Below are 18,669 nucleotides of genomic sequence, written 5' to 3' on the forward strand. Positions count from 1 at the left end.
CTGTCAATCCTCAAGAACTGGTGGTATCAAAGCTTGGCAAAAGACATTGAAGTATAAACAGAAGTTTATACTTGTCAGATGCATGAGATGGTACCTGTCAGATTGGACTAGATGACCTTTGGAGGTCACTTCCAACTCAAACATTCTCTGATTCTATGTTTAGTGCATAATGTTCGTATGTAAGCAGCCGGGATGTGGTGTTAGGTTGCACTTGAAGGTTTTTCCTTGGCTGGCCTTCTTGCAGTGCAGGCCTGTGAAACAGACCACAGGATGCAATATGATATTATTTGCTCCCCGACCTTCACCTACCTTGACAATGATTCAAAATCATGTAGAGTCATATACAGACCAAACTACGGATGATCCTGGCAGATATGCTAAGAAACACCTGCCAGAATTGCTGTAGGAGCCATGCTTTTTTATGCATACTATCTAATAGAGAGATGATAGCCTTGTGCTACATACAGTGCTGTCCTCCAAGGGAAGGAAGGGAGGAGTAGCTGTGGATACCCTGCCTACTTGAAAGTTCAGCTGAATTCCTACTAAAATCAGCTGAAAAGAGTCCGGGCAAACTGAGCCATATCCAGCATGGGCCACATGCTCTTTGAGAAGTACTGCAAGATTTCAGTGACACCTAAATTGAGAGCTGTGGGTTAGTAATCACATTTCAACTGATAAAGCAGCAAAGGTTGGTCTCCATCATTATCATGTCAGAGAGCATTTTATTAATAAAATTTATACAACTTGGGTAGGAAATGGAAGCAGTGATGCAATAGTGAACATAATTTTAGCTGAAATGGCAGCCTAGAGTTACACACCTTTTTCTGCCCACTTTTAATTTTCACTTTCTCTTGTGCTGATGTTGATGATGATGTCTTGGATTTCAGGACGCTTCAGCACATTGTGAGCAATTTACAATTGGTTAGACTGAAGACTGTTTGTGGGTATGATTTTCCAGAACAGAAATCTCAAATCCCTGAGCTAACAGCAGACGCTATAGGAATAAAGCATTGCTCACAGTAGAGAAGGTTAGAATTAGGCAGTGCTTACGCAAATTGGATATACACAGATACTTAAGATGAGATGTGATAAATCCAAGGCTTCTCAGTGAGCTGGCCAATGTCATTGCGAGGCTGCTTTCTGTCATCTTGGAAAGGTCACAGTGATCAGGAGAGGTTCTTCATGTCTTGAAGTAGGTAAGTATCACACCCCTTTTCAAGAAGGAATACATAGGGAACTACAAACATGATCACCACTGATTCTGACATGGTGATAGAGCAAATTCTCCTGCAAGCAGTTTCCAAGAATATGATGGACAGGAAGGTAACTGGGAACCGGCAGCATGGATTCATCAGGGGTAAATTGTCTCTGAACAACCTGAAGGGTTGTGTGATGAGAAGAAGGCAGCACATGTTGTTTACCCTGATATCTGCAAGTCCTTGAACACTGTCTGCACTGGCTGTGTATCCTCACAGCTGACTTGGTGAGATGCAGACTGCGTTACTGGGTTGGAAATTGGCTGGACTGCTGGGCTGAAAGGATACTGGTACAGCATCCAGCTGGCAACATGTTATTAGAGGATTTCCTTAGGGGTGGATCCTGAGACCAATGCTATTCAAAGTATTTATTAATGTAGTTAATCAAGGGATTGAGTACACTCTTTGCAAATTCATGGCTGTCATTAAATGGGATGGTGTGATCAATGTGCTGGAGAGACCTTTACAGGTGATGAAAATAGGCTAAGAGAAACCCCTAGAAATTTGATGACAAGTGCAAAGTCCTGCACCTGGGCTAGGTTAATCCTATGTGTTGGCACAGTCTGGACACTGAGTAGGTAGAAAATAGCTTTGCTGAAGTGGACTTGGGAGTTCTACTCAAGAGCAGGCTGACCATCAGGCAGCAAGGTACCTTTATGGCAAAGAAGGCCAACTGCCCCCAAGGCTGCTGCATTAGGAGGAGGATTGCCAGCAGGTTGGGGGAGGTGATCCTTCCTCTACTCATTCAGTCCTATCTAGAGTGCAGTGACCAGGGCTGGACTCCCTTGGGCACGAGAGATACTGGCAAACTGCAGCAAATCCAGTGAAGGCCACCAAGATGATTAGGGGGCTGGAGCATATGACATCTGAGGAGAGTCTGAGATGGTTGGTTTGTTCAGCCTTGAGAGAAGGCGGCTTAGTGGGATGTCATTGCTGTCCTCAGTTGCCTAATAGAAGGATACAGACAAGACAGACTTTTTTTGTGGAGGCACATGGTAGTAGGATGAGGGGCAATAGGCACATGTTGGAACACAGACAATTTCAATTAAATGAAAGGAAAAACTGTGTACTGTGAGGGTGGTTGAAAAAGAGAACAAGTAGCCCAGAGAGGCTGTGAAGTCACCATCTTTGGAGATGTTAGAAGCTTGTCTGTGCAAAGCTCTGAGCAACCTGATTTAGTTTGACCAGCTTTAGATGACCTCTGAAAGTCCCTTTCAACCTGAATTATTCTGTGATTCTATGTCATTGATATATGCATTCAGGAGCTATTTAAGGGGCTTCTGTGATTCTGCATGTTTTTGTATCTAGTTGAAAGTCTCCGTGTTGCTGTAGCAACATCACAAGTGAGTGAAACGGACAGAGCACCAGAGGAAAGTATTGAGGAATTAAGTATGAAGCATGGATTTAGTGCCAATGAAATCTTGGCCTGTCTTCTTGGTGGTGAGTAAAATTTGATGCTTTACATGTTCAGAGTGCTAAAATGTTTGATAGTTGATTTAGTTTTTTGGAAAGCTTTCACAGTCTAAGGCAGAAGCAATAGAAAATAATGTAATACAAACTGTCCTTAGGCAAATACTCAGATAGTGTAAATTGTCATATAACTTCAGTGAAGTAAATGGATGGTTTTCTTTTTCTTCGAAATAGGTTTTTTTTTCCCCAGCCTACAATCCGTTACATAACTCTAAATATCTCTTTTCAGCGTCATGTTAGTATCTGTAAAAAAGTATGCCCTTTGTTTCTCTAATTAGAATATAAGCTGGTAACTTTCATACGCATTAATTGGGGTTTTATTTATTAGATGCAGAAATAAAAGAAGAATCATCTGAAGCCGATCACAGTGTTCAAAAGGAAATGGCAGGTGCCAATCTGAAGGATAAGGTATTGTAACTGATTTTTCTTCCTGTGGCGCACATGTTACTCTAGGCCCTGGGAGTATAAATGTTCTCCAGTTTTTAGGGGATATCTAATGACTGTTCTGAAACTTAAAGCAGGGGATAGACACATTTCACCCAAATCCAGATAAGTCAGTTTAACAGAGGTCACTGTAATTAATAATGAATTTTTAAAAAGCAATCATAAACTGTTTTCCTGCCGGGTTTACATACTGGTGTGTTGTAATAATAGCCACAGTGATTTTGTACCACTTGTATGGGCCACGTAAGAGCCTGATTCTCTGCTGTCATCCTTCAATACATCCATCTCTATGGAGCTGACAGTTGTATCCCTCTACTCCCTCCTCCTATTCACAGGATGATGAAAGTCTCCTGCAATGACAGAGACCTCAGCTAATTTAATGAAGACTTATGCATTGGAAGAACTTCATCCTGAGAACAAGCACATAAAATAGGATGGATTGTCTTACACCAGCTTGCTTCAGAATTTTGAATTAAAATAAAATGGAGCAATTAGAGAAGAGAAGAGAAATTGTCTGTTTTTCGAAGTTATGTAACTTATAAGCAAATCTGGAGGGGGAAAAAAAAAAAAACCCCACAATGAAAAATCAGCTCTGAGCAAAATCACGAATGGCAAATTTAATGTAGCAGAAGGGTGTTAGGGTAAGAGCAGTATGAATTACCGTGTGGAAGTAAAGTCAGCTGCAGTTGTGGAGTCCTTAGGTGGATGAGGAGGACCACCAAAGGAAAAAAAAAGGGAGAATTAAGAATAGAAGATGCGTTACTCGAAATGGAAAGCAACGCTTCTTAGAAAAGGAGATGCTTAGCACTAGTTACAGTCTTTGCATCAGATCTCAAAGAGGACTTGTGTGCCTGAAAACCTGGTTGTTTTTTTTTTTTGTTGTTGTTGTTGTTGTTTTTTTTGTTTGTTTGTTTGTTTGTTTGTTTGTTTTGGTTTTGTTTTTTTCTAGCTATTTCTGGAAGACTTGCTAATACGCTACTCTTCCTATAACCTTGCCTCATGTTCAGCTCTAGGTCATCTTACCTACCAGACCGCTGTGTTAGAAAGGAGTAAGAAGAAGAGGGGGTGTGGGTTGAAAATAGGATGAAAACAAAAGTCCAAGTGAGGGAGCAGAAACACTAGGTAAGGGGAAATAAAATAGCCTAATATAGGATACAGGTGCTCAGATCTAAGCCATTGAAAGTTCCAGTAGCTCCACATGAAACCAGTGCCATGGGGTTATAGACACGATGGAACTGGGCTTTTCTCAGAGGTGCACTGTAGAAGGATGAGCATCCAAAATTAGAAGTTGCAGCAAGGGAAACTCTGACTGTATGTAAGGAAAAAAAACAACCACACAGGTGATCCAGCAGGAAGAGGTTGTCCAGAGAGGTTGTGGGGTCTCCATCCTTGGAAGTTTGCTGGGTTTGACCAGAGGAGGACCCAAGCAACCTCATCTAACTTTGAAGCTAGCCCTGATTTGAGCTGGAGGATGGGGATCTGCAGCACACTCCTCCACCCCAAGTTACTGTTCTGGTCTGGCCTGTTTAGGCAAGTATCGTCATGTCTTCCCATGTCAGAATCAGACTTACCAGGAGGTGGCAGAACAAGCAAACAAAACCGGCAAGGCAGAGGTTTTCAAGGGCCTAGGACATTCTCCTGTCTGCCTTCAGTCAGTGAGTGTGCAGCCATGGGGTTGTGGGGTGGCAGCATCGGCTCGGGCTAGCTAGCCTGTGAACCCGAGAGCCAGGCAACCAAGGTGCTCGGGGGGTAGGGAGGTGGAGGTGGCCGGCAGCACAGGTTAAACAGCTAAATATAGTGCTTCAGAGCGTGCTGGACTTACAGGGCTTGTGCTGAGGCCATAACAGAGCAGCTGCAGTGCTGCTGCCACGCTGGCTAGCTCAGCTAAACCAACCTTGGGCTCATCCCCCAACACACTCAGGTGGTACTGTGGTGAGCAGACCGCAGGTGCTTGGGCTGGCTACTTGTTACCACTTGGCCATGCCCAAGACAGCTGAGCCTTCGATCCCCCTGTATGCCTCCTTTATTAAGTCAAAAAGGGGTTAAAACCCAGAAAGAAACCACAACCTTGTTAATCATGCAGGCACTCTTTTGTGCACTCACTCTTCTTCATGCTACAAGCATCTCTTCTCTGTCCCTTGTAGCTTTGTTCTTCCTCATTGCCTTGTGCTGCACAGAGGCATCCATACAAACTCCTCTGCTTCTCATAGCGAAGCCAAGCAGTTGTGTGGCACATGGGAGCAGTAAGAAGTGGAGAGGGAATGGAGGGAAATATTGAAGGGAGGTAATGAGAAAGGGAAAGGAGTGTAGGAAGTGCTGCAGCCAGTGCTCTCTTTTGCCCTAGCTGATCTGTGGTGAGCTGTGTTTCAGGGCCCTGCCTCTTTCACAGATAAATGGAGCACCTGCTTTGGTGGAAAATGAGTCACAGTAGAAAACTTAAGAAAATCAGAGGGAGAGAAAATATTCCCCAAACCTTCCTCTGCTCCTCTGGAAAAATTAAAAAAAAAAAAATTTAAAAAAATCATACAGGAAGTCTTTTCAGTATAACCTCAGAAGGGATTGTGTTTTATTTCTCTACTGTTTCACCTTATATTTCTCAAAGGAGCAGCTCTTCATGCTGAAGGGGTTATGGATGGCTTTACCCAATGAAGTTAGAAAGCTGCTGGCTTCTTGCAACATTAATAACTATTTTTGAAGAGTCACATCATAACTAATCTAAACCCAGTGTGCTCTATATACAGAAGTCTGGTCACTGTATTTCAAAATGGTCAAGTAAACAAAGAATGAATGGAAATGTCTTTTCTGTGTAGCATTAGTCTTGAGAGGATTAAAATTCTGGATGAAATATTTTTGTTTTTACAGTTGTGCTTATAATCTCTGGTGATTTCCACAGAAACCCCAGTGTTGATGAATTATTAGTCTTTGTAGGTTTTTGCTTCTGTCTCTTTTCACATACCCACAAAAAGCTTTGACTCAGCACTGCATATATTAGTGATATGAATGTCTCTACTAGTTAAAAAAAAAAAAAAATTACCTAAAAGATACAATTCTAAAGTTGAAACCTACTTTTTAAAGTAACTTTTGTTTATTTTAGGGAGGAAGTGTGAGTTTCCCAGGATCTACAGGGACAGAGGTGAGTTTACTTAAACCCCAGACTGTAGTGACTATTTTGTTAACAGTGGTCAAACTTTTGAAAATCCATCTCTTTTATTTTCTAGATCGTACAGGCAATCCAGAACTTAACCCGGCTTTTATACAGCATACAGGTGAGTACTCCACTGCTAACTCTGTAGAGTAATCAGTTTTAATAACTTACTTCTTTTTTTTTCCATCTTGCCCTACTTTCAGACATTGTCAGCTGATACTTTACCGACTTGCATAATTTGTCATATAAAATATTTTTATTCTACATTAGTGGTAGGTTTCTCTTAAGAACTGAGTAATGCTTGGGTGCATGAAGATCAGTCCCTCCCCCCCCAAAAAAAAATGCGTGTACCATCCAAAAATCTAAGGGGAAAGTAAAATGTTAGCTCTAACTGAACTGATTTCATTTCATGTACAGATACCTAAAATCATAGTTCAAAGTATTGAAACAAGTTAATATTTTGTTTACAGTATTCTCCTGGCTACTAGTAAATAGTGTTTCTGCCACTTCAGTAAAAAGCTTAGCTCATTTTAGATATTTTATTCTCAATTAATCAGTATGTGTATTCTGCAGGGCCTTAGTCTGAGGTTTTTGCCTCTTTCATGCTGAGTTTGAGCGGGTTTACTTTTTTTTTTTTCTTATTTAGGTGCAATTTTCTAATTCTATTTTGAAATGTTTCATCTGAGCGTATAATTTTTAGACCCTCTTGACATTATTATCTTTAATAATAATCCTCAATTTGTTTGGCACAAAAGTTGAGTGGATTGAAGCAATGCAAAAACACACCAAAAAGCTTGTGATGCAGGCAGAAGTTTTGAAAAATTGAAAACCAGATAGTTTAACACCAAAGGGGCAGTAAAATAAGGCTTGGGGTCGTGCCTTAGTTGTTCAGATGATAAATTGGCAGTATGGGTGCAGAAAAAACAAGCAGAGGATCCTATCCTTGCCCTGTTTATGAATGAATAGTGGAGGAAGAGCCAAGAAAAGTGGGAGTTGCACATTGAGTAAAGTTAAAAACTTGTTCTGGAGTGGACAGCATGGGGCAACGGGGCTGTGGGAATTCTCTGGGAATGTCTTCTGAAGTAGATTCCCATGTCAGCTCCTGCAGATAGGCTGTGCAATAAGTGCCTCAGCAGATCTAGGGCCTTCTTGCTGTTCTTCCTTCTTAATCCCAGCTATTTATTTTTGTGTTATTGGAGGATGTCACAATGTTTAATGCAAACAATGTCACAACAGTCTTGTGAAGAATGGAATATAGCACTCTTGTTGTAAAATAAACTATGGAAATATTGAAAACAAGATCGTTAGTGTACTGCAGATTTCTGCCAGCACAGACATCTCGGTCAGGTGCATGCAGCAGTATGATCCTGATGACATAGCTGTGCTGGCACGTGCCTGTGGGACTGATGTAAGTAGGACTACCCTGTTGCAGGTTAGCAAGGAGAGCCTTAGAGTTGGAGTGAGTTGTACTGGAAACAGTGCAGTTTTGCCTGTGTAAGCCACATCTGTGTTAGGAGTACACTGTTGAATGTAGCATTCCTAGTGCCTTAATGCCCCCTTTAACCATGAAAAATAATTTTTCATATGTGTCTTAATATATTCTGACAGAACAGGATCCCAGCTATAACTGAAGTCCATAAGCACAGCTGGAAGATATATGTATATAATAATACAGCTGTGAACTAGAAGCCATGTTACAAGTGCTCAAAATGTTTGAGTGCTCTTAGAAACATCTCTTGGTAAAGGCACGAACATAGAATTTTCTCTACTTGCATGAGGAATAACTTCCCAAAAAGAATTAAGCACTGATGCTGAGAGGTTGAAGCATTTTTATGTCGTGCTTCTATGTAAAAGTACAGAAATGGATTAATGCTAACAGTTTAAACATTTGTGTCTCATTTTGTTGTGGTGTCTAGGCGGCACTAACTATCCAGGACAGCCACAGAGAACTCCATAGGCTGCTCCTGCAAGAGAATGAGAAGACCAGTCGGGGCCATGGTTCTCGCCTAAATGTCCTTCTGGAACAAGAAAAATACCGGAATTTGGAAAAACTAAGAGTGGAGCTAGCCAACATACACAAACTGAGGCAGCAGTTTCAGCAAGAGCAGCAGCAGTGGCTGAGTGAGTGCGACCAACGGCAGCGGGAGCAGGAGGCCAGGGAGGTCCGTCTGAGGCAGTGGGAGAAGGAATGTGAGTGCCAGGAGGAGCTGCTGGAGAGGAGCCGGCAGAGACACTCGCTGCAGCTGCAGGAGTACCAGCAGAGCCTGGAGAGGCTCCAGGAGGGCCAGAAAATGGTGGCAAAAGAAAGAAATGGTGTGAAAATGCAGAAGAAGCTCCTCTGGCGCTGGAAGCACGGTCAGGGAAGTAGCCTGTTGTCATCCAGAGGGACCTGTGAGGTGTGTGGTTAATTACATCCCCAACTGCAGACCTAGAGAGGCTTGCCTTGAATAGGCTAGTATGTCTGGCTGTAGTTCGTTGGTACTGTAGTAAGTACATGGGACACTGAGATTCAAGCATATCCAAGGGCTTTGTTTTTATGTCATAAAGTTTAACGGGGGAAGTGCAGAGTCTTGCCCCTGGGAAGGAACAACCCCATCTATCAATGTATGCTGGAGGCCACCCAGATGAAAAGCAGCTTGGCAGAAAAGACTTGTGTCCTGTCGGACACCAAGTTGAATGTAAGCCAATGATGTGCACTGGCCACAAAGAAGGCTAAGGATCTCCTGTGCTGCATTAGGCAAAGTATTACTCATAGGTCAAGGGAGGTGATCCTTTCCCTCTACTCCAGCCACACGTGGAGTACTGTGTCCAGTTCTGGCTCCCCAGTACAAGAGAGACATACAGCTAGTGGGTGGAGGGTGTGAAGGGAGGGAATGGGTGTCCAGTGAAGGGTCACAAAAGTGTTTGAAGGACTGGGGCATCTCTTTTGTGAGGAAAGGCTGAGAATGCTCAAGCTGGAGAGGAAAGGTTCATGGAGGTTCTCCGTAATGTATATGAATACCTAAATGGAAGGTGTAAAGAGGAGGGTGCCAGGCTCTTTTCAGTGGTGCCCAGTGACAGCACCAGAGGCAACAGGCACAAACAGAAACACAGGAGGTTCCCTCTGAACATTGGGAAAGACTTTTTTCCCCAATGGTGTGACTGAGCTCTAGCACAAGTTACTCAGGGAGTTTGTGGAGTCTGTATCATTGGAGGTATTCAGAAACTGTCTGGATGTGGTCCTGGGCAGCTTGCTCTGGGTGGCCTTTCTTGAGCAAAGGGATTGGACCAGATGACTTCCAGAGGACCTTTCCAATCTCAGCCTTTCTATGATTTTAAGCTGGGTGCCCAACAGAAACCAAACTCAGACTGATGGGTATTATTTGGAGGAGATAGAAATTTTAAGTCTAAGAATCTGTTTTATTTTGCTTTGCCTCTGTGTTTACAAGATACATTATGTCTCCCTCCTCTTGTAGGAGAGCTAAATTAGCTAAATTATTGTAATGCTTGAGGCATATAAAGCTTTTACTGAAGTCTTTGGCTGTGGTCCTTATTCCTGGACAACAGCACTGTCTCCAGTGGGGAGAGGTGGCTGCTCCAGAAGTGAAAACCACCACGTTCCTGTGAACCCCATGTGTCAGGCCCGCTGTCCTGCTCCCCTGAAACAGGCAAACCCTTTGGGGAAGAGGTTGGTACGTGGCGCCATCCCTGACAATATAATTCTCTGAAGATGGTCATTATTAGGAGACGTAATTTATAGTAGCTCTGAAGCTGCTTAAGCATTTAATGCTAAAAATGATTAAGTTTTTGTTGAGGGTGAAGGGTAGAGGCTGAGTTGGAACTGAACTGTCTGGGTGACTGTCTGGGTGCTCAGCTGCCACCTGGGACCTGGTCTCTAGTCACTGCCTAAGTAGGTACAACCTTGATTTCCATTTGTGTTCTCAACCACCTAAAAATCAAAACATTTTGCTTGTTCTTTTGCATGTATTGAAAGCTCACTGACCCAAACATTTTTTCCCCCCAGGTTTTCACTTTCAAAAGAAAATCTATAGAGCCTTTCTTCAGGCCATCACCTCCCTAGTTTTTCAGCTGGCAACTGACCCATGATGGCCAGTGACCATTCATCACCCCCTGCATGAGAGGGTGAAGGACTGGCCTTTGACCTTCCCCTTTTCATCCCGCTTTTGTGAACACCATGTGAACATCACTTATTCATACATGCTTGCCCAGCCCAAACAATGAAGGCACTTCTTGCTACTATAGCTTGCCATACAGTTTTGACTTGTTTGGCAGTGCTTAAGAAGCAGATGATGAAATAAAAACTGACCTTGCCCGTCAGCGTTAGTGGATAGGACTGCTGAAATATTTTGAGGAGAGGAAGTTGGAGGATGACAGCCTGATGCAAGGATGGCCAGGACCACACAGATGGAGAGGCAAAAAATGTGTCAAAGAGTAGTAGTTCTTAATATAATATTTCATGTCTAAGACTACTTATTTTTATTTCAAGTAAATTATGTGGCTTTGGATTCATTCCAGGCCTTAGGATCATCTTTGTCCTGTGTTTTCCACTACCATACCTGTTACAGCAGCAGAACTGGCTGCCAGTCAGCCAGTATTCCCAGTGTTCTTGCCATTACACTGAACCTAGCTAGTTTTGGGTAGCCGAATGTTGCAATAAGATACACCGCTGCTCTTGCTTTTCTGTGAGGTTAGCCTTGGTAAACACTTGCAGGCAGGGAGTTTTTGCAGGAGTTGCATTTTCAGCCCCTGGGAGTCATGCCGCTTGCTGAATGCTGTTTGCCATCCCCAGTTTGCTGCAGTCCTGTTCTCTATGGTTACCTGTCTACGTGAGGTACAGTGTTATTTTTGGATTGAGTGAACACAGATTTACATGTGAAGTGGTACCTCTTTGAGCCATGGGGCCAAATATTAACCCTCTGAAAGGAGTCGGCAGAGCTCAGTGCATCCCAGGTGGCAGCCCTTTGTTATTTGCTATTTTGCAATTATTACAGAGTTTTTGTGTGTTTTGAGGGGAGCTAAGGAAAAATGTACTAGGTTATCACTGTTTATTCCTGAATGTACATTGAATTTAACATATTTTGATGTTAGCTTCTTGGTAAATTAGGTGTCTGTTTGCTATGAAACTCCATTCTGTCTGGCAGTTAATTTTATGTATCCTGGTATAAGGATTGTTTAGGACTGTGCTTGTGTCATATGGTTTCATCTTAGGCCTGCGTGGAGCAGTGAGTTGGGCTAGATGATCCTTATGGGTCCCTTCCAACTTGAGATATTCTGTGATTCTGATGGTGGATAAAGGTGAAAAGGCTGTTCTCTTTTTTTTCCACCTTCTGCAGAAAATGTGACATTATCAGTTGGACAGCTTATGTGATGAAAATACATTATATTTAAATGAAGCTGTAGTGTGTATATCTCTAAGCAATCTCAACAGATCAGGTTCTTCTCTTGTTTACTAGGTAGGTGTGTATGGGCTGAACATTTCAAATTCTGATGCAGCAAGGACTAATGGAAATCAGGTGGACCTCAAAACGGATACTTCTTCTCAGACAGAATTAACCAATGCACTGTGGAAATCCACTGGTCCTTACCAGCAGATGTCTTTTTCCTGCAAAAGCAACAAGGATGCCCTTAATAATGGTAATTAACACACTTTAATTAACACGTAATATAGGCAGTTTACCACCTCTCAGAATGAATAGTCCTAGGGATGAAGACAATTTCATAGCCATGGTATCAATAGATATTGCTAAAACAGTTGCATGCCACTTTGCAAGCTTGTTGAGAGTAGGTGAGAAGATGAAAAGAGAAACACAAGTGACTTTTGAAAAACATGCACAATCCCCCTGTTTGTGCCTGCATAACAGTACTCAGAATGTTATTCACCCCAAATCGGTTCCTAATGCTTTTTGACTTTGTCTTCCGTTTTGTGAGCTGAAGTCACTCTTGCTGCTTCAGGTGTGTTGTATTGGTCGTTTTAGAACATGGGTGCATTACTTGATTTCTAGTTAGAATAGATTTTGAGTCACCATCTTGAAATGATAATCAGTGGTCAAATGCCCTCTTCTTCCTTTATTGAGAATGAAACGAAAACTGGTTGTGGAAAGAAAGTTACATCACTTATAAGAGATAGTATAATCTCTGGCAATAAGTTTCAAAGTTAGTAAAAATAGCTCTTACTGCATTACCTTTCTTTACTCTTGTATTTTACCATAACTCCGAAAGACATATAGATTGCATGGCAGTTATTGATGGTGGCTACCAAAATGAGTGGAAGAGGCCATCTATTTGAGCACTACTTGCACTGAAAATTGCCTGAAGCACTTAAAAACATGCTAATGGGAAACTCTAAACTATCTAGGGTTTATTTCTTACGTTGCACAATGCTAGCTTTGATCTGATTCTTTCATTATTGTGAGACCTTTAGAGCAGCATGTAAAAATACAACAGCTGAAAGTCTGTGGGGACCATGGTGTGGTTTTGGTGTAATAGATTAAATGTTCTGGTGGGGTTTCTGTCCGCAGTTGTGAAATTCAGGTGAGATGTGGCAAGTTGACACTGCAGCGGTGCCTGAGCTCCCATTATTCTACAGCTGGCAGTGCAACATGACTTCTGCCCTCACACTAGCTGCATGCAGGTCAGGTCACAGCAAAGCCCAGACTGCAGCTGGATCAGAGGTTGAAAACATAGACAGGTACAGTGGTTTTAAATTGCCTTAGATCAAATCTTGAGGTTGTGCAAATAAAAAAATCCGTGATTAAGGACCTTTCTCCTTAGTACTCCTTGTAATATAGCAAGCAGGCACCCACTAGAGCCTAACTAGTCCTTGGTATATGGATTGCTCAAATAGCTTTTTATAATCAAAGTTAGGGCAGACTAGTCTCATTGCCACAATCAGCAAACCAAGCTGATTACTAAAAGAGATTAATATTTCTAAAAATACCAAAGTAATTAGTGTGATGAAACTTGTTCTGGTTTGACTGAAGTTGTCATTTTAGTAATAAGTTAGGTAAGGTAGCACAGATTTTGAAAGGAACACATACATTGGTTTAGACCTCTTGAAAGTGAATTAGCTTGCACTGGGAAATGTTGAGTTGCGAGCTAACCAAGATACTTTCTACTGAGCCCACAAGAGAGCGTCTGGTTTAATTAAACTGGCTTGTACCAGTTTAATTGCACTGATTCTAAGATAAGCTGATTGAGCTTCTGTATGTAAAGATGCCCTTCACCTACAATGGACCAGCTCTGTGCTTAGCTGCTGTGACTGCATCTTGTGTAGAAATCCTTATCTTGCCCTGGTAACAGGTCACTGGCGCAGCGCTGGCAGACTGAGGACCAGCACTGACTACAAAGCCTGCCCGAGACATAAAGTCACAGGTGGGTGTGAGTCTCTGGCTAAGCGATGCCTGTGAAACCTGCAGTGACTGCCTAGACTGAGTCGCAGGGTGCCTTTGGCAGAGCAGTGCAGCAAGCACCTGCAGCATTCTGGAGGTGCAGATGGTGACTGTGGAGCCCTCTGGGGCATTGTGGGGCAGGCAGGGCTGGGAGCCTCGCTGCAGGGGGATGTGCTGCCACATCCCACGGTGCCAGTAGTGATTCAGAGGGTGATAAGTGTTTTATGCTCTGATGGTGCAATGCATCAGTCTGTGTGATTCAGACTTGCTTCCGTCACGCGCCAGGAGACACTGTACTGGGGAGCACGGAATGGGAAGAATGCTGAACTTCCCCCTGGATGACAGATGGCATCTGAAGCCCCAGCAAATGGCTCTGCAGGTGGAAGTGAACTAAATCACTTGTTCCCAAGCATTGTGAATGTTTCATACAAGGAAGCTGATTTCCTTTTTGTTAGTTTGGGGTTTTTTCTTTTGGCGGTGCTTTTCCCCTAGAGTTTAGCAGAGTGTAAGAAGATCTCTGACCCTATGGCTCCACTTCCTGACAACTCTGCAGGATATAGTCAGTTCCGATCACTGTGAAGGAACAACAGAGACGCAATGACAGAAGGACTAGAAATAATTTGAAAGTTAGCTGAAGCTCCCAGTATTTTCATGTGGATGAATGTTTCATGACATTTTCCTGCATTTTTCAAGCACCTGTATGTGTGAAGTCTTGTAATTGTCTTTCAAAAAACATTCCTGAACAATAAGTCAACACAGAGCTAAGGAATAAATGCTGAGTACGGTTTACTGGAAAAAGCCACATAACAAATACGTACACGGCCAGGTCTTGCACATAGTAAGTTTTGTGTGTACACAAAAGGAATTTCTTGGGTTGACTAATATTCCTGGAATTAATAGGCATCCTGTAAGAAGTCTAGTCTTTCAAAAAAAAAACCTTAAATTATTTAATGAGAAGCACCACCTGACCATGTTGTCAAGGACTTAATCATGCCTCATTCTACTGTATGTTAAATACTGTGCAATTTAGCTTCATAATTATACTCAAATGGAAACAGCTATATTCCTCCAGTGCATAATTTTCCATTCATATTTCTAAGGTAAGACATACTTTTCTTCACATAGATTTTTCACATCATGATTATATATCAGTGGTTTATGTATGGGAGGGAACTTTACTAAAGACCTTGGGGCAAGTTCCCACAGAGCTGAAACTGGCACAAGTACACTTGCTTGAAAAGGTGTGTCGGTCAACAGGAGGAAAATACGATTGAAAGAAGAATGTGTTAATGCTTTACACTAGTGGTTATGAAATTATCTGCATGAAAGAAGACAAGTACTTTGGCTAATTAGGCATCAGGGGAAGTATAGGTTTTGTGTCGGGGTAGGGTGAGAATTGAATAAATTACTCTTGCATTAAGTTGACATGTCAGGTTAACTAGCTGACGTCATGCCTCAGGATTTACCTATGGATTCACCTCTTTGATTTCAGGAATCAGTGTCATTTTAATTCTTTTAGGCTTTGAAGTGAATAGCATTGTTTGCTGGCTGCACCTTTTGCTTTTTTTATTCGGATGTTGTTGCTACAGGAATAGAGCTGAAAAGTGGAAAACGTTGAAATGTTGAAATGTTTTTTCATCTGGTAAACTGTACTCAAACTTGATTGTGGGAAGGTTTTTCCTCAGACATTTGTGGTGTTAGCATGAAGAATCTTTGTGGATTATGTAGCAACAAATACAGTTCATGTCTTTATGGGGAACATGGAAAATACTGTGATCTCTGTAAACAGCCAAATGCAAAACCAGGGAGCAAAAATAGGGCTCTATTTGACTGATGTGATTTTAATATTTTTTTTAAAGGACAGAAATTTGTACATCATATAAATATAAGCAAATGAGATAGATTATTTTGCTGAAATAATCTATTTATAGTGGTTTGAATCAAATAAAGGGGTTTCTAGAGATGCAAGGTATTTAATTTGCAATAGAAAAGGCAAAAACCCCAGAAACAATGTGTAGTGTCCTGTAACTCCCCTTTTTTTTTTTTTTCCCTTTGTAAGAAATTACCTTCCTATTCCTTAAGGTGGATTGTGTTAATGGTGACGGCTCCACTGAACCTGTTCTTAGTGCTGTAGATCAGTTTAATTTGTTTTAGTTTCCCATTGGTAATTGAGGTGAGGTTTAGAAGAACACATTATTTTTTGTCTTAACATCCATTATGGCCTAATGACATTGTTTTAAAGTACCTGTGTATGTTTGGGGATTAGGGGATGGTGCTGGGTGCTTTTCTCATATTTGTGTAAAATGAGTTGGTTGCAGTCAGAAGAGACAGACAATGTAAAGCTGATGCAAGTGTGATCAAAAAACAGGTGAAATAGGCTTTGCAGTATAGTATTAGGAAGCTGTATGAAGATACACAAGATGTTTCCTCACGGTTCCAAGTCAGCATAGTATTTTGGCAAAGAGTGAAGGTCAGTGATTCAGGACCTCGAATAACCATAGCTACTGCTGCCAGCGCTGGAGCTGGTTAGTGAGATCCCATACTGAGGACTTTGTTGAAGAAGATTGCTTTCATCACTTGGAACGTGTTAAATAATGACTGTCTCCCACATAAAATGTAATCACAGTTCTGCATATGTGACCATTGTGAGTTAATTTCAGTACTGGTGCTGCTGCATGACACGATGCTGCAGCTGCCAGTTTGTGAGGGACCCTCCTGAGCAGATGTAGTCATTTGAGATACTTCAAACTTTTTCCCTTTTTTTGATTGAGTAGGTACCAAAATGAGATCTTGCAGTTAATTTTAAATTGCCGCTTCTGTGCTCAGAACATATCCCTTCTACTCTTAGCATGGATGGCTGCATAGTTGAGCACAGAGCTCCTTCAGTGCTCAACATGTTACAGTAAGAATAAAAGGAAATGGATACAAGAGCATGAAGTTGAGTAAGCTGAGTAACATCAGCACTTGCATCTCCCAAGTTCCAAATCCCATTGATTTATTAGAGTTACTAGAACAAGTAATATGTTACTTTTAACTCTGCAACAGAAAGCAGCAAATTTGCCTCCTCTCCATTCAACAGAACAACAGGTTTCATGCTCTGTTACAGGACATCAGTGTCTGGGTTACTTGGTGGAAGTGAATCACAGAGTAAGTATATTTTTGCTCTTGGGAATAATACTGCCATTTGTTTAAAGCAGATGGCAAAAGGGATTAAATTACATGGCAGTGTGATACCAAAGTGAAAAATATGTCATTATATGTCATCTGCATTTAGTATATTTCAAGTAACACCTGCTTTTCAGCCTCTGCAGCACAAGGGTTTTTTAGTTCTGTTACTAATTTTCTCATGTCAAAAATACTTTTTTTTTTTTTGTTCTGAACATAACCACAGTAGATGCAGCAGTATTGCATAACCTTTTAATTAAGGCAGTTAATGATTTCTGGTTTTATTTTGTATGCTAGTGTAAGTACAGAATTTCCTGTGTAGTGCCTGTCTGATTTTATTCTTTCTAATATCTTCTAATTTAAAGCTTGTTCATTAGGAGAGAATTTTAAAATACTGCGTGAGATAGTCAGTCTGCGTCTTTTGGGGTACCACTGGTGTTGGTGTAAATCTGCACACCATACTCAAGGTTTCATTGCCTGAAGATTTCTTGAACAAACACAGGAGAACAGAGGAGTCTTTCTCATTTTACTCATATTTGTTGTTCCAGAAACTTCAGTGCAGTGGGTTTTGAAGTCAATGGAATTACTGGCATCAATGAAACTGAAATGATTTGGACCATCTCTCTTACACACAGATTTATTCTTTACTTAAGTAAGGTGGTTCCAGTAGATACATGTTTCATGGAAGTAGGAGAAAAAGGAGCACATTTTAAAGCAGAAGATTCTGGGCAGAGAGTCTTTTGCCAGACAACTTGTTTGTAGTGTGATTCACCTCCAGCTCAGGGTTGTGCAGAGCTGTGACTTTGACAGCAAATACTTAGGTAAAGAAGTGATCTTTCACGAAGAGCCATCACAAAACAAGAGTCTTGGTAATTGTTGTTTGATGGCAGGAAGATACCTTGGGGAGGTCTGTGTTTTTCTCAGGTAACCTGATCTGTGGGTGGAGACCTGGTTGCGTGCCCTGCTTTAGTACGTAAAAAAGGTTTTGTATATGTTTTGTAATGGAGTTAGAGCCTGAAATAGATGCACAAGTATGAATAAATACTGCATCCTAATGGCTGGGTGAAGCTGTTCATGGGTGATCAAACTCTGCAAGATACTGAGTATGCAAACACACTCTGTAAAATAATGTAGCTGAATCACTAAGTCTATCAGTCTGGCTTATTTTGAAAAGTACAATCTCGTTTTAATTATTTAGTATAATGCTTAGCATGTTCCAGGAAATGGCCTGTAGTGTGTTGTGTAAAAGTAATGAAGTCTTAGTAATGTGAAACCTCCACAGCAGCATCTACTATCTAATATTTATTGAGAAACTGGGGAAGATTGTCTGTCTGTCCTTTACTGGCGTGCATCACAGGAACACCCAGTTGCCTTCCACATAAATTATATTGGCCGTAGCCCAACTGCTAGAGGAGATTTCCTGGAGTATCTTGTTCTGCCTCCCCAGACGCTACAGAAGACTCTCCTCGAGTGTAAATTTTTGTTGGGGCAGTAGGGGGGTGCAGCCTTTGTGCTGGTATGGAAGTTGGTTTTAGTGTAATCAAATAGGAAGACTTCTAGCAGTCACCTGCCAAAATTCCTTGAGTGTCCCTTACAGGTTTGATCTAACTGGAACAAAATGATACCAAAATAAACATGATTTGTCTATATTTGTGTAGGGTCTGCCACAGAAAATTCAAAGAAACCCGTGTGCCTTTAAAAGTCATTGAATATATTTTGTGTTAAAGAATACATGACGGACAGGGATACTAGTATATTTGTCAGGAATGAAAAGAGATTCCCCCCCCCCCTCCCCCACTCC

General features: G+C 41.6%; 1 protein-coding gene across 1 annotated transcript in view; it reads left to right on the top strand.

Annotated features, from left to right (window-relative positions):
• The window catches only part of ARHGEF28 (Rho guanine nucleotide exchange factor (GEF) 28), a gene marked incomplete at its 5' end in the record, with an annotated part of 80,173 nt that overhangs the window by 52,493 nt on the left and 9,011 nt on the right, over positions 1-18,669 (top strand). The window contains 6 exon segments of the mRNA XM_008946959.1: positions 2,565-2,696; positions 3,055-3,134; positions 6,265-6,303; positions 6,389-6,436; positions 8,232-8,711; positions 11,649-11,949. Of these exon segments, the coding sequence (XP_008945207.1) occupies positions 2,565-2,696; positions 3,055-3,134; positions 6,265-6,303; positions 6,389-6,436; positions 8,232-8,711; positions 11,649-11,949 (1,080 nt within the window).

The sequence above is a fragment of the Merops nubicus genome, unplaced genomic scaffold, assembly GCF_000691845.1.
Source record: "Merops nubicus isolate BGI_N331 unplaced genomic scaffold, ASM69184v1 scaffold24020, whole genome shotgun sequence".
Classification (NCBI taxonomy): Eukaryota; Metazoa; Chordata; class Aves; order Coraciiformes; family Meropidae; genus Merops; species Merops nubicus.